The sequence below is a fragment of the Microtus oregoni genome, unplaced genomic scaffold (assembly GCF_018167655.1).
Source record: "Microtus oregoni isolate MIOR12 unplaced genomic scaffold, Mior012 000046F_ref0000063, whole genome shotgun sequence".
Taxonomy (NCBI): Eukaryota; Metazoa; Chordata; class Mammalia; order Rodentia; family Cricetidae; genus Microtus; species Microtus oregoni.
This window is the reverse complement of record NW_024543220.1, coordinates 10,636,041-10,648,183: the sequence shown is the minus strand read 5'-3', so window position 1 is coordinate 10,648,183 and position 12,143 is coordinate 10,636,041. Positions and strand designations below refer to the sequence as shown.

The following is a 12,143-nucleotide window of genomic DNA, read 5'->3' as shown; positions in this document are numbered from 1 at the left end:
TTTGTTGATTCCACACTCAAACAGGACTCTAACATCTAGGGCAGGAGAGGGCTCAGGATGTGACCTTGGGAGGCCTACAAGCTCTGAGGGGATAGACAGAAAAACAAAAAGAACCGAGAACAGCTTGAGCTGGAGAGAGGGAGGGGGACAGGAGGGAAGGCGACAGACACAACTCTAGGCAGGCAGACAGCGAGGCTGAGTTAGCAAACAATGAGAAAACAGGAGACCCTCAAGGCAAGCAGGAGCAGGAGTGAGAGACCTGGGGGTAGGAAGGGAGAGTTGCTGCATCAACACCCGGGCTCTCTCACTAGGTGTATTTGTTTCCAGATTCCTCCCTGTCTTTGGCCAGGTGTGTTCTGACAGGGGCGCAGATCATATTCTCCCAGACTGCTGAACCGGTCCTGCCATGGGTCCCTCGGGCGCCTTCCTCGGTATCCTGTTCTTCTCTGGGGCACTGGGTAAGGGTGGACTGGGGAATCCTCAAGGGCAGAGGGCTGGGACAGGCGCTTGTGGATGGAGGATGGAGAGGGAGCTAACATAGGTGAAGAGAAGTAGGGAGTTACTAGGATACCGGAAGGCTGAGGCCAGAGGAGCTGGACGCCCAGGCCAGCATGGGCTGTGTCAAACTGTCTCAAAAGACCAGGGGGAGGGGGAGCATTTGAGAATAACTATCTCTTCCGGCTACACCTTTGAATCTTCAGCCCGTCTCTATTCCACCCTTTTCCTCTCACTTAACTTTCGCCTTTCCCCTTCCTGCTCATGGGTCAGGCTTTTTGCATCACTCTGTGGGCTTGTTTCTCTTGGCCTCCGTCCCTGTCTGTCTGTCTTGACTACTGTGACCCTCTTTCTTCCATCTGGCTCTTTGCCTGCCCTCGTCTCCCTTTGCTACTTTATATCCCTGTCTTCTTTCATTTTGTGGCTCTCCTCTCCCTCTTCTGTGTCTCCCCGAAGTTGACCTCTGCTGACCCAACAGGTCTCACCACTTCCCCAGCCAGAGGACGACTCCAGTGTTACACCTGCAGCTTTGCCAAGCCCTGCAACCCGGTGCTCACAGAGTGCCAGGAGGACGAGGTGTGTGGCATCAGTGTTGGCACCTCAGGTAGGGCTCTGGTCCAATGGCCCTTCTGGGGTGGCTCCTCGCCTCTGTCTCCCTCCCCCCAGCCTCAGCGTGCCTCCTTTGTCCCACAGATCAGGAGGATGAGGTCATCGAGCGGAAAGGCTGCCTCCCTAGGACCCAGTGCCCTCTGCTGGGCCGTGCCACATACTGGTCACAGCCTTACGCTCTCCGCCACAAATGCTGTGAGCAGGACCTGTGCAATACGGCAGCCTCGCAGCGACTCCCAAGCCATCCCCACGCCACCCTCCTGCTCCTTGGTGCCATCTTTGCCTGGGCTGCACATATCTTCATCTAGCCTGTGAGCCGTGGCTGTCAACCCAGCACTCCGACGTCACCGTGGACCTGGGGACCCCTGCACAGATGTTTCTGAGGCACACTTGCTCAAGAGTGTGGCTTTGTATAAAGAACCCAACACCTCTGCAGACCCCTCCTAAGACCCGATTTCTACAGCTGGAGTTCCCATCCCAGCATGCATGTGTCTGGAGCCTCGCCCCATAAGAAACCCCTGCTGTCTTTTCTCTAGGTGTCCCGGGTCAGCCACCCTCAAGGAGCTGTGGGTCCCAGACAAAGGGACAGAAGCGGCACTAGGACTGGTGAGGGGTGGAGCTCTGTTAGGAAAGATGTAACTTGGTACCTGAGGGTCTCAAGAACGGAAGGCTACCTTGGGGAACTATGAAGAGTATATTTAATAAAAGGGCTATTGATTGGGTAAAGGTGTGGCTCAATGATAGAGTGTCTGCCTACCATACACGAGGACCTGGGTTCAATCCCCTGCACCACCAAGATAGATAGATAGATAGATAGATAGATAGATAGATAGATAGAGGCATAAATAATATGTAAGACTAGTAATAGGGCTGTCTGTGGGTCTGGTAATGCTCAATCGTGCGTAGTGGGGGTGCTGATGAAACACATGAAGGCTCCCTTTAAGAAGGAACTCTATAGGGCAGAGTAGCTGTCTCCTGGAATACCAGCACATGTGTAGGCATAAGAATCTGGTTTTGGATGCCAGCACCCACTTAAAAAGCTGCTCTTAGGGTTGGAGAAATCACTCGGTTAAGAGCACAGGCTGCTCTTACAGGGGACCTGAGGTTCAATTCCCATCACCAGCATGGTGGTTCACTACCATCTGCAATTCCAGTCCCGGGAAATCCCACCCTCCTTTCTGGCCTCCTCAGGCACTGCACACCATGTGGTGCACAGACATACATGCAGGCGAAACACCAGTGCACATAACACTTTTAAATATTAAAATAAAACACCGGGTATAGCCACACATGAGTGCTTGTAACCCCAGTGCCAATGGGGGCCAGAGATGAGAGGATCTGTGGGGCTCTCTGGCCGTCAGCCTAGCTCCGAGTTTAGTGAGAGTAAGATGGAGAGGAGAGACAGGACATCTGAGGTCTTCCACGCATGCACCGGTGTGTTTGCACGGGCGCCCATATGTCTTCAACACTCTCACACACAAGAACGAGCTGTAGCTGCCTTGTGGGTTGGACTAGCACACTGGAAGCTGAATGGTGCCCCGCACCCAGTTTCCATCTGTGTGGCTGTTCCTACCAACGTCTGAGCCTAAACCGCTGCAGCGTGCAGGCCGCAGGTGAGAAGTCCAGAAAGCCAAGCTTGAGACCAGAGTCGAAAGGACGCCTGGGAAGGACGCTTGTGTGGGCGTGGCCTCCTTTCCGGATGCCCACTGACTGCTTTGCAGCACTGAGGCCCGGTTCCACCTCACCGACCCAGAGCTCTTCTCTGTTCAGGAAGATTGGAAGTACTCGCTCCCTTCTGGAGCTATCTGCCAGCCCTTACACATGCTTCCTCTGCCCAGGGAGATAGCGTGGGACCCCTGGGGGTCTCTTCCCTGGGGCAGAGCTCCCAGGGAGCCAGAAGTGATAAGCTGCTCCTGCAGATAGAGACCCACAGGGGAGCCTGTGCGCCAGGGATAAGGGGAGGGCTGGGGCTGAGGACTGGCATCCGCCTGTGGGCCTGCTTCCCTCCTGCTCCGTCTGAGGAAGTGTGGGGTCTGATTAAAGGTCTTGTTCCCTCTCAGCGTCTCTTTGTGAGAACATGGGGAGGGAGTCTGGTTTACTTAGGAGGCCTGTTGACTCTTTTCCTTGTCCCCCGAATTTCCCGTTTGGGACTCCGGTTTTCCCCACTCTGCATCCGGGTCTCTCAACCTCTCTCTTCCTTACCCCCAACACACTCTTTTCCTCAGTTTCTCCTGACAGATGCCCAAGCTCTTCTCAAGTCCCTGGGCTTCCCTGTCCCTCTTGCCCTTGACAGAGACTTCAGACCCCATAATAAGTCTTACTATGGGTCACTCAACTACCGGCTGCTTCAAGACAGGAGACCACGCCTTTTTGTAGGTGACACCACAGAATGCTGTTACTCCCTTCCTTATGTTCCTGGCCCCTCCAGCTTGGTGGCTGTTGGAAGCCAAGAGGAAGTAGAGTCATGCCCTCAGCCCCACCCCCTCGCCAAGGTTTTCAGGGAGTCCTTCAGGAGCCAGATGCCAAAGACACAGGACAGCAGGTCAGGCTTTCCGAGGTAGATGTCACCAAGATCACCTGGTCTTGTGGATGGGTGGGCTGTAGAGTTTACAAAGCAATAAGCCGTGTTAAAGCTACCGCACCTCCTCAGGAACCAGGACCCCTGTCTGCAATCCAACCCTAGCTCCGGGTAACAATTTCCCACGCTCAGGCCCTCTGGGATGTAAACCTCCACCCCACCCCACCCCTGCCCAGTTGTTCCTTACCTAAGGCGGGCCAAATGGATGTTCTCATAGACCTGGACTTCAGGTTTGAAGTGAGGAATTGAGGGTTCTGGGGAAAAGAAGTCGTATGATATATAGAAGTCACCAGATAATTCAGGGATGTGTCCCTTGCCACTCTGGCAGGCAGAGGCCAGAGTCTAGATGTGAGGCCAACCTCTCTCACACCCGATGCCATCTCAGGGGAAAGACTCACCTCTGTTCCGAGACCCCTGGCCCCTCCGCCTCCAGAGCACGATGCTGAGGGCGATGATGGTGACTCCTTGGCCTGCTGTGAGCAACAGCATCAGTAACCAGGGCACATCCCAGCTCGGGACGGAGACACAGGCAGTGGGGGGAGTAGGTCCTGCGGAAGCTGCCATGACAGCAAGACAAGAATGACCAGCACTGAGGGGGTCTCAGGAAGGAAGCAGAATCATTCTGTGATGTCACTTACACAAAGGTCTGGTCTCCTGCCTTGAGCTGTCAGGAGAGGCAACCCTGAGTAAGACGTAGCTTCCTGGCAGTCAAGTGGGATTTTCCTGCAGAAAATACTCAGGAGCCCCCGGCCTGCAGCATCCACCACCATGAGACTTTGCTTATGGAAGCCAGGAGCCAATATCAGGGAGTAGCAATGAGGGGTCGCTCCCCTCCCGGTCACACAGAGACAGCAGTGAGGGGTCGCTTCCAGTCACACAGAGGTAGCTGATTCCAGGCCCAGCCCAGCCATAACCTCCCTCACAATGATTCACATTTTCAAAGAAAAGTATTGTAGCTGGGCCCACGATGCAAGCCTGCAAACGGGCACCTGGGAGGTGAAGGTGAGAGGTAAGGAACTGAGTTTATCATCGACTCAGAGCTGGAGGCCTGCCTGGGCTGTGTGAAAGCCTGTCTCAAAGCCGAAGAAAGAGGGAGAAGTTCAAGGCCAACCTGGTCTACAGAGTGAATTTCAGGCCAACCAGGTCTACAAAGAGAGATACTACCATAAAAATCAAAAAGACAGAGGCTGCAGAGACGGCTCAGTGGTTAGCATGGTTGCCTCACAGGTGTAAGGACTGGAGTTCGAATCCCCAGAACCCGTGTGAATACTGGTTGGGCATGGTAGCCCACCTGTAATTCCGGCTTCTGAAGGCAGAGACAGGGTCCCCGGAGCAAGCAAGTTGGTGAGACTGCCCTTATCATCCAGCTCTGGCTTCTACTGAGAGACACTGCTTCATTGAATAAGATGTAAGAGCAATGGATTCCAGACGTCAACCTCAGGCCTCCACAGGCCCGCACACTCGTGTACATGGGCGCACACATGTATGTGTTCCCACACATATGTAGATATGCAAACGTACATGCATGTCTCACACACGAAAATGGGAAAAGAAAGAATACACGTGCTTTATGGTTTCCATTTCTTCATTCCTGTGTTCATCCCTTCGCGTGTTCCTCCTCGAGGCCTTGCCAAGATCTTTTCTCTTGAAACATCGGCCATTTGCTCCTCTCTCTGACTTACAAATGGGTTATTCTCCATCTAGGAGCATTCATTCTCGACATGGCCAGTTATGCTCCTTCTGCTGCCGCCTTCCCTGTCAACAGGCCATCATACTACACTACCCGGGACCCCTCTTCAGAAGCCAGCAGCCCCAGCAATCCCTATGCACTTCCTCTCTGCCATGCAAAAGTCCTCAGAAATAAAAGATTAGTCTGTTTCTTCTGTTTGTGTTTGAGACAGGGTCTCGCACAGTCTAGACTGTCCTGGAACTCCTGCCTCGGTATCCCCAGGACTGCAGGGGTTGTACCACCGTGCTTGACTGATATACTGGTCCATGTCTTGTCTTTCTTTTTCTGGCAAGGTAGAGGGTGGTGGCGCAGGTCCCCTCTATATAGCCCTGGTTGGCCTAAAATTTGCTATAGCCCAGGTTGGCCTTGAACTCACAGACACTGACTGCCTCTGTCTCCTGAGAGCTAGGATTAAAGGCACAAGCTTATTTCTTTTATTGTGATACCTTCTTTTTGAGGGGAGGGGTTCAAGATAGGGTTTCTCTGTGTAACAGCCCTGGCTATCCTGGAACTCGCTCTGTAGACCAGGTTGGCCTCAAACTCACAGAGATCCATCTGCCTCTGCGTCCTGAGTGCTGGGATTAAAGGTGTGCATCACCACCACCCCGCTGATGATTTTTTTTTAAAGAAGTGGGGTTACATGGTGATGATTTTTTTTTAAAGAAGTGGGGTTACATGCAGTGCAGACTGGCTTTGAACTCACTATAGAGACAAGGCTGTCTCAAACTTCTGCTCCTCCTTCTACCCCCCAAGTGCTAGGAGGCATGTGACACCATGCCCTGCTTAGATTAGCCTATTTCTTTCTTGTGTGTGCATGCACATGTGTACATATTTGTATGTATGGGCATGCACATGTGTGTGTATCTGTGCATGCCTCTATGTGTGTGTGTACATGTCTGTGTGTGTGTGTGTGCGTGTGTGTGTATTTGTGCATGCCTCTATGTGTATGTGTGTGCATGGCTCTGTGTGTGCATGTATGTATGTGTGCATGCCTCTGTGTGTGTGCATGTCTGTGTGTGTGTGTGCGTGTGTGTGTATTTGTGCATGCCTCTGTGTGTATGTGTGTGCATGGCTCTGTGTGTGCATGTTCCAGCTAGTTCCAGGATAGGCACCAAAAGCTACAGAGAAACCCTGTCTCGAAAAACCAAAAGAAAAAAAAAAAGAAAAAAAAAGAAACAGAAAGGGGTATTCTCTGGGAACATCTTTCAAGGTTGGAAAAGGAGGCAAATCAGGCCAGGGTGAGGGTCGCTTTTCTGCCTAGAAAGTTTTTTTCTCGACCTCTCATGACCAACCAACTTCCCAGAGGAATAGCCAGACCAGAAGCCTTATTGGGATATACCACTATTTAGAAAGGGATTAATCTAGGGGTGAAGAGAGAGTTCTGCCAAGTAAACTGCTTGTAACACAAACATTAAAATCTGAGTTTGAACTCAGAAGTCACATACAAAAGCCATTCATGGTGATGCGTGCTTGTAGTCCCAACACTAGGGAGACAGAGACAGATAGACAGACCCCTGGGCTCTCAGGTCAGCTAGCCTGGCCTGCTATGTGAGCTCCAGGCCAGTGGGAGACCTGGTCTCACAAAATAAGGCGGACATCTAAGGAACAACACCTGAGGTTGACCTTTAGCCTCCACATACGTGCATGCCACAGAGCCATGCACACACACACAGAGGCATGCGCACATACATACATGTACACATACACACATGCACACACAGAGCCATACACACACAGAGCCATGCATACACATACACACAGAGGCACGCACAAATACACACGCACGCACACAATACACACAGAGGCATGCACACACACACATAGAGGCATGCACACAATACACACACACGCACACACGCAGACATGCACACACACAGAGAGGCATGCACACATACATACATGCCTCGAACTCAAAGAGATCCGCCTGCCTCTGCCTCCCGAGTGCTGGGATTAAAGGCGTGCGCCACCGCCGCCCAGCCCCTTTCTGTTTCTTAATTTCCTCCCTCACCTACCTGCCAGGCTAAAGCTGAATCTCTTGTTCTGAGGCATAAGGCAGCGGATGCTTCTCGGCTTACGGCCCTTGGCTTCAGAAAGCCCCTCTCCAGGACACACCAGCAGCAGGGCAGCCCCGTCACCCCAAAAGTACTGAGCATGTCCTTTCACAGGATTCCTCCCCTCTTGCCAGGTCACGGAGTCCAGACGCCTGGCGGGGACCACAGCGCACAGGAGGGCAGAGCAGGAGAGGCCGTCTGGAGACTTCACAGAGAACTGAGACCCTGGCAAGAGAGGGGGACACCTCAGTTTCTCGCATGGTCTTCCCCAGTCTCCAGTATCCAGAGAGGACTTTGCAGCCTCACTTACCTTTGAGCACGGAGACATCGTACACCCTCCAGTTCTGGTACTTGTGGTTCTGATCCAGCACCGTGCACCAGTACCGCCCAGCGTCTTCATCCCTGGGCCCCTCCAGCAATAAGGAGTAGTTCCCGAGGACTTTGAACCTGGAGTCATTTTCGGGTTTCCTCAGATCTGGAGCTGCCCTGTCTACTTGGATCTGGGCCACCAAGATGGTGGAGGAGGTTCCCGCAGGGCTGCGGAACCAGGTTAGGAGCTGGCCCCCACGTAGGGAAGGGGGTGAAGGACAAGGCAGCTCCACTGTCTCCCCGGAGACGACATAGACGGTGTGGATGCTGTCTGTGGAGAAACAGCGATGTCAGAGTAGAGCCTTCCGTGCCTTCACCAAACCCCTACTTTGTCTCTAACCGCTGCCTGCCTTTCCTTTTGAGTCTCCAAGCTTATTTCTCAGTGACTGCTAAGCAGAAAGGGAGATGGGCTGGGGGCATAGCTTAGTTAAGTGCTTGCCTGAGGTCTTGGGTTCCATGCCCAGCACTGAAAGAAAAAAAAAAAACTCTTATCTGTAGATGGAGCTCAGATGGGAGGGTGCTTGTTTATTGCATGAAGCACTGACCCTGGCCCCAGTACTAGATAAACCCATAAGCTGAATGTGCTGGTGCATGCTGGCGATCTTGGTGCATGCCAGCGATCCTGGTGCATGCCATTGAGACTGGTGCATGCCAGCGATCCTGGTGCATGCCAGTGATCCTGGTGCATGCTGGCGATCTTGGTGCATGCCAGCGATCCTGGTGCATGCCAGCGATCCTGGTGCATGCCAGTGATCCTGGTGCATGCCATTGAGACTGGTGCATGCCATTGAGACTGGTGCATGCCAGCGATCCTGGTGCATGCCAGCAATCTTGGTGCATGCCATTGATACTGGTGCATGCCATTGATACTGGTACATGCCGGCGATGCAGACACCCAGGGACAGGAAGATCAGAAGTTCACTGTCATCCTCAAGGATGACATCTTTAAAGAGTTCAAGGCTACCCTGGGATTCATGAATCCCAGTAAGACTCGGGATGGGGACAGGGGAGGTGGGGTAGAGTATAAAGGCTTTCCGTTTTTCCCTGCCAGCGAGAGGTTCTGAGACAGGACAGAAACAGGCTGCAATAGTTGGTGGAAGTCCTTATCTCTTCTAACATCTAAACATCTGTTTTTATTTCGTACAGGGAGCTAAGCCAGGGATGGTGCGCATGCCTGTAATACCAGCACTCGGAGGCTGAGGAAGGAGGTTACATTGTATAAGAAGTACCAAGCCAATTATAAGAAGTACCAAGGCAATTATAAAGCAATGTCCTGTCTCAAAACAAACATAATAATAAAATAAGGGGAACTGTAAGCTGGTGGCACACACCTTCGGTCGTGGCATGCAGGAGGCAGAGGAAGGAGCGGGGCTGGGGCTGAGTTTCAGGGCCATCTGGACTGCTGGGAGCTTTCTTATTGATTTGACAAAATACCAAGCTAAAGCAACTTAAGGGAGTGAGATTTATTTATTTTTACTATTTTTTTTTTGTCTTTGTTTCTTTTGTTGAGACAGGGTTTCTCTGTGTAGCCCTGTCTGTCCTGGAACTCGCTCTGTAGACCAGGTTGGCCTCAAATTCACAGAGCTCCACCTGCCTCTGCCTCCAGAGTGCTGGAATTAAAGGTGTGTGCTACCACTTAGATTTACTGTGGCTCGTGGTTTAAGGAACACAGTCCATCGTAGTGGGGAATTTATGGTGGTAGAAATATGCTTGCCTCTAGATGGACTTAGGAGTAGAGAAAGGGAACACCTCTCCTCTACTGGCTTTGTCCTTTCCCCATTTGAGTTAGTCCACTGGTTGGTGCCACAGACATTTTAGGTAGCTCTTCCCTCCTCAGTTAAAACTCTCCGGAAATGCCCTCATTGACACGCCCAGAAGTGTGTGTACTAGAAGAGTCACTATCACAATCACACTGCAAGACCCTCGTGTGTGTCCTCAAATCAGCTGCGTAGCTGAGAATTACCCAGATCTCCTGGTCTTGCTGTCGCCTCTCAAATTCTGGGATGGTGGGCAGTGCACACCCGTTTCTGTGGTGACAGGGATCAAACTCTTGGCTGGAGATGAACCGAGACCTCTGTACATGCTAGGCAAGCATTCTTTGAGCTACATCCCCAGACCTAATCCTTACATTTTTGAAAACACAGGAAACTGTACATAGCTAGGCCCATGGTGCCTCTGGGTCTCCCCAGGACTGAAAGCGAAGAGAGTGCATAGAGGAGACTGTCTGTCTTCCTGTGCATTTTCAGACGTGCTGAGGAGGAAAAGCAGCAGCCCCTCCCAAGTTTCCAAACAGCTGCAGGATGCTCCCCCCTTGCCCCTTACCTGCGGCAGCCTGGGGGTGCCCACACAAGAACAGGAGGAGGAGGGCGACCGTGAATGCCATGAAGAGAGCCTGCCAAGTTGCCCTGCTCCAGAGACCTGGTGTTTCCAGGGAGGAAGCAGAACACAGATAAAGGCCCCACTCCCGGGGCTGGAGCCACTGGGCCTTGGGGGCAATGAGAATGTGGGGGAGATAAAACTCAGTAGCATGTCTTCTGGGCAAAAAGGAACCTTCATCTTTAGCTCTTGGATGCAGTCCTGGTGTAAGCTGCTCTCGTGTGGAAGGAAGCCCAGATGTCTACCACTTCTCGGAGCCTTCTGGGCTTCTCATCTCTCAACCATGAGCCAAATGACTCCGCCTGTGACATCAACCGTGAGCCAAATGACTCTGCCTGTTCTCTCCTTGGAACCCAACACAGAACTGTTCATCCAGACCGTGCTCCATCAGTGATCTCAAGTGACTTTTCCTGTGGTTACCTGGCATGCCATCGACCACTCCAGAACCCCGAGGAGTGTCTTTAGCTGTTCCTCAAGGAGAAACACAGCAGGGGCCTGGATTATTCATGACCTAGACTCATGAGCACACCGTCATACACAACTAACTGCTTATGTTTAGTTAGTCTGCCGTTGCTGTTTTGTTTCTAGCCAGGGTTTTAGGCTGTCTGGGTTGTGCAGTTACGGATGACCTTGACTTCTTGATCCTCTCCCTCCACCTCCCAAGGAATGAGGTGGGGTGATAGGTACGCATCATTATGAGCAGCTAGTTACTCATTTCAAATATAGGGCAAGTTCTTTGTCACCGAGGGATATCCCCAGCCATTAATTTATGGGCTGGTGAGTTGGCTCAATGGATAAAAGGCCTTTGCCAAGGAGCCTAACAGCCTGAGCTCCATCCACAGGAGCCGCATGGAGGACAGAGAGAACAGACTCACTGGCTATTTTTTTTGTTTTGTTTTTGCTATTTATTTATTTATTTTTATTTTATATTCCTCTCCCTCCACTCCTCTCATCCCCTCTTCCTGCACCCCTCCCCTTCCCTGGCTAGCTTTTATCATCAACATTACACCTTAGGGCCCTGTGGGAAGAATGATTTTTTTTTTCTTATTTTTGAGACGGAGTTTCTCTGTGTAGTCCTGGCTGTCCTGGAACTTGCTCTGTATACCAGGATACTCAGAGTATCCTGAACTCACACAGAGATCTGACTACCTCTGACTCCTGAGTGCTGGGATTAATCATGCTCGCCACCACCTGGCTTGTTTCTTGAATTTCTTCCTTCAGTGACGGACTGTGATGTGGAAGTGGAAGATGAAAGAAACCCTTTCCTCAAGCTACTTCTGGTCATGGTGCTTCACCACAGCAGTAGAAACCCTAACTAAGCTGGGTACGGCAGTGTGCACCTTGAATCCCAGCACTCGAGAGGCAGAGCCAGGCGAATCTCTATGAAGCAGAGGCCAGCCTGGTCCAGGACAGCCAGCTCTACATAGTGAGATCCTGTCTCAAAAACAAAATCAAACAAAACAAGGGGGAGGAGGGTAAAGCCCTAACAAAGTGTCTTAGATAGGGTTAACATTGCGTGATGAAACGACGTGACCAAAGCAACTTGGGGAGGCAAGGGTTTATTTGGCTTACACTTCCACATCATAGCTCATCATCAAAGGGAGTCAGGACAGGAACCCAAGCAGGGCAGAAACCTGGAGGCAGGAACTGATGCAGAAGCCAAAGAAGAGTGCTGCCTGCTTCTTTTCATCACACACCTGCACAACCACTAACAGCCACAGGGTGGAGTCCATACTGGGCTGCCTTGAAATCTCCTTTGCGGGTGCCATTAATCCAAGACTCTAGGACATGAAGGCTGTATGCATATGTGGATACACACACACACACACTTTTAAAATTTGAACATGGTGAAACATAGTCTAATCCTAGCACTTTGAGACAGGGTCTCTCTATATAGACTGGCCTGGAACTCTCTGCGTAGACCAGGGTGGCTTGG

The 12,143-nt window shown here is 51.7% G+C and overlaps 6 protein-coding genes across 6 annotated transcripts in view; 5 read left to right on the top strand and 1 right to left on the bottom strand.

Annotated features, from left to right (window-relative positions):
* The window catches only part of LOC121435313 (H-2 class I histocompatibility antigen, Q10 alpha chain-like), a 731,224-nt gene that overhangs the window by 477,828 nt on the left and 241,253 nt on the right, over window positions 1-12,143 (top strand). The window lies entirely within an intron of this gene.
* The window catches only part of LOC121435272 (H-2 class I histocompatibility antigen, Q10 alpha chain-like), a 708,503-nt gene that overhangs the window by 478,152 nt on the left and 218,208 nt on the right, over window positions 1-12,143 (top strand). The window lies entirely within an intron of this gene.
* The window catches only part of LOC121435270 (H-2 class I histocompatibility antigen, Q10 alpha chain-like), an 808,095-nt gene that overhangs the window by 603,402 nt on the left and 192,550 nt on the right, over window positions 1-12,143 (top strand). The gene's annotated exons all lie outside the window — the stretch shown is intronic.
* Window positions 1-12,143, top strand: part of LOC121435275 (H-2 class I histocompatibility antigen, Q10 alpha chain-like) — a 703,994-nt gene that overhangs the window by 499,301 nt on the left and 192,550 nt on the right. The gene's annotated exons all lie outside the window — the stretch shown is intronic.
* Window positions 407-1,412, top strand: LOC121435329 (lymphocyte antigen 6G6e-like). Its single transcript, XM_041634581.1, has 3 exons — window positions 407-458; window positions 974-1,099; window positions 1,189-1,412. The coding sequence occupies exons 1-3, from the start codon at window positions 407-409 to the stop codon at window positions 1,410-1,412; spliced, it is 402 nt and encodes a 133-aa protein (XP_041490515.1).
* Window positions 3,866-10,214, bottom strand: LOC121435292 (lymphocyte antigen 6 complex locus protein G6f-like). Its single transcript, XM_041634524.1, has 5 exons — window positions 10,154-10,214; window positions 7,773-8,102; window positions 7,424-7,687; window positions 4,081-4,239; window positions 3,866-3,936 (listed from the first exon to the last, which is right to left on the bottom strand). The coding sequence occupies exons 1-5, from the start codon at window positions 10,212-10,214 to the stop codon at window positions 3,866-3,868; spliced, it is 885 nt and encodes a 294-aa protein (XP_041490458.1).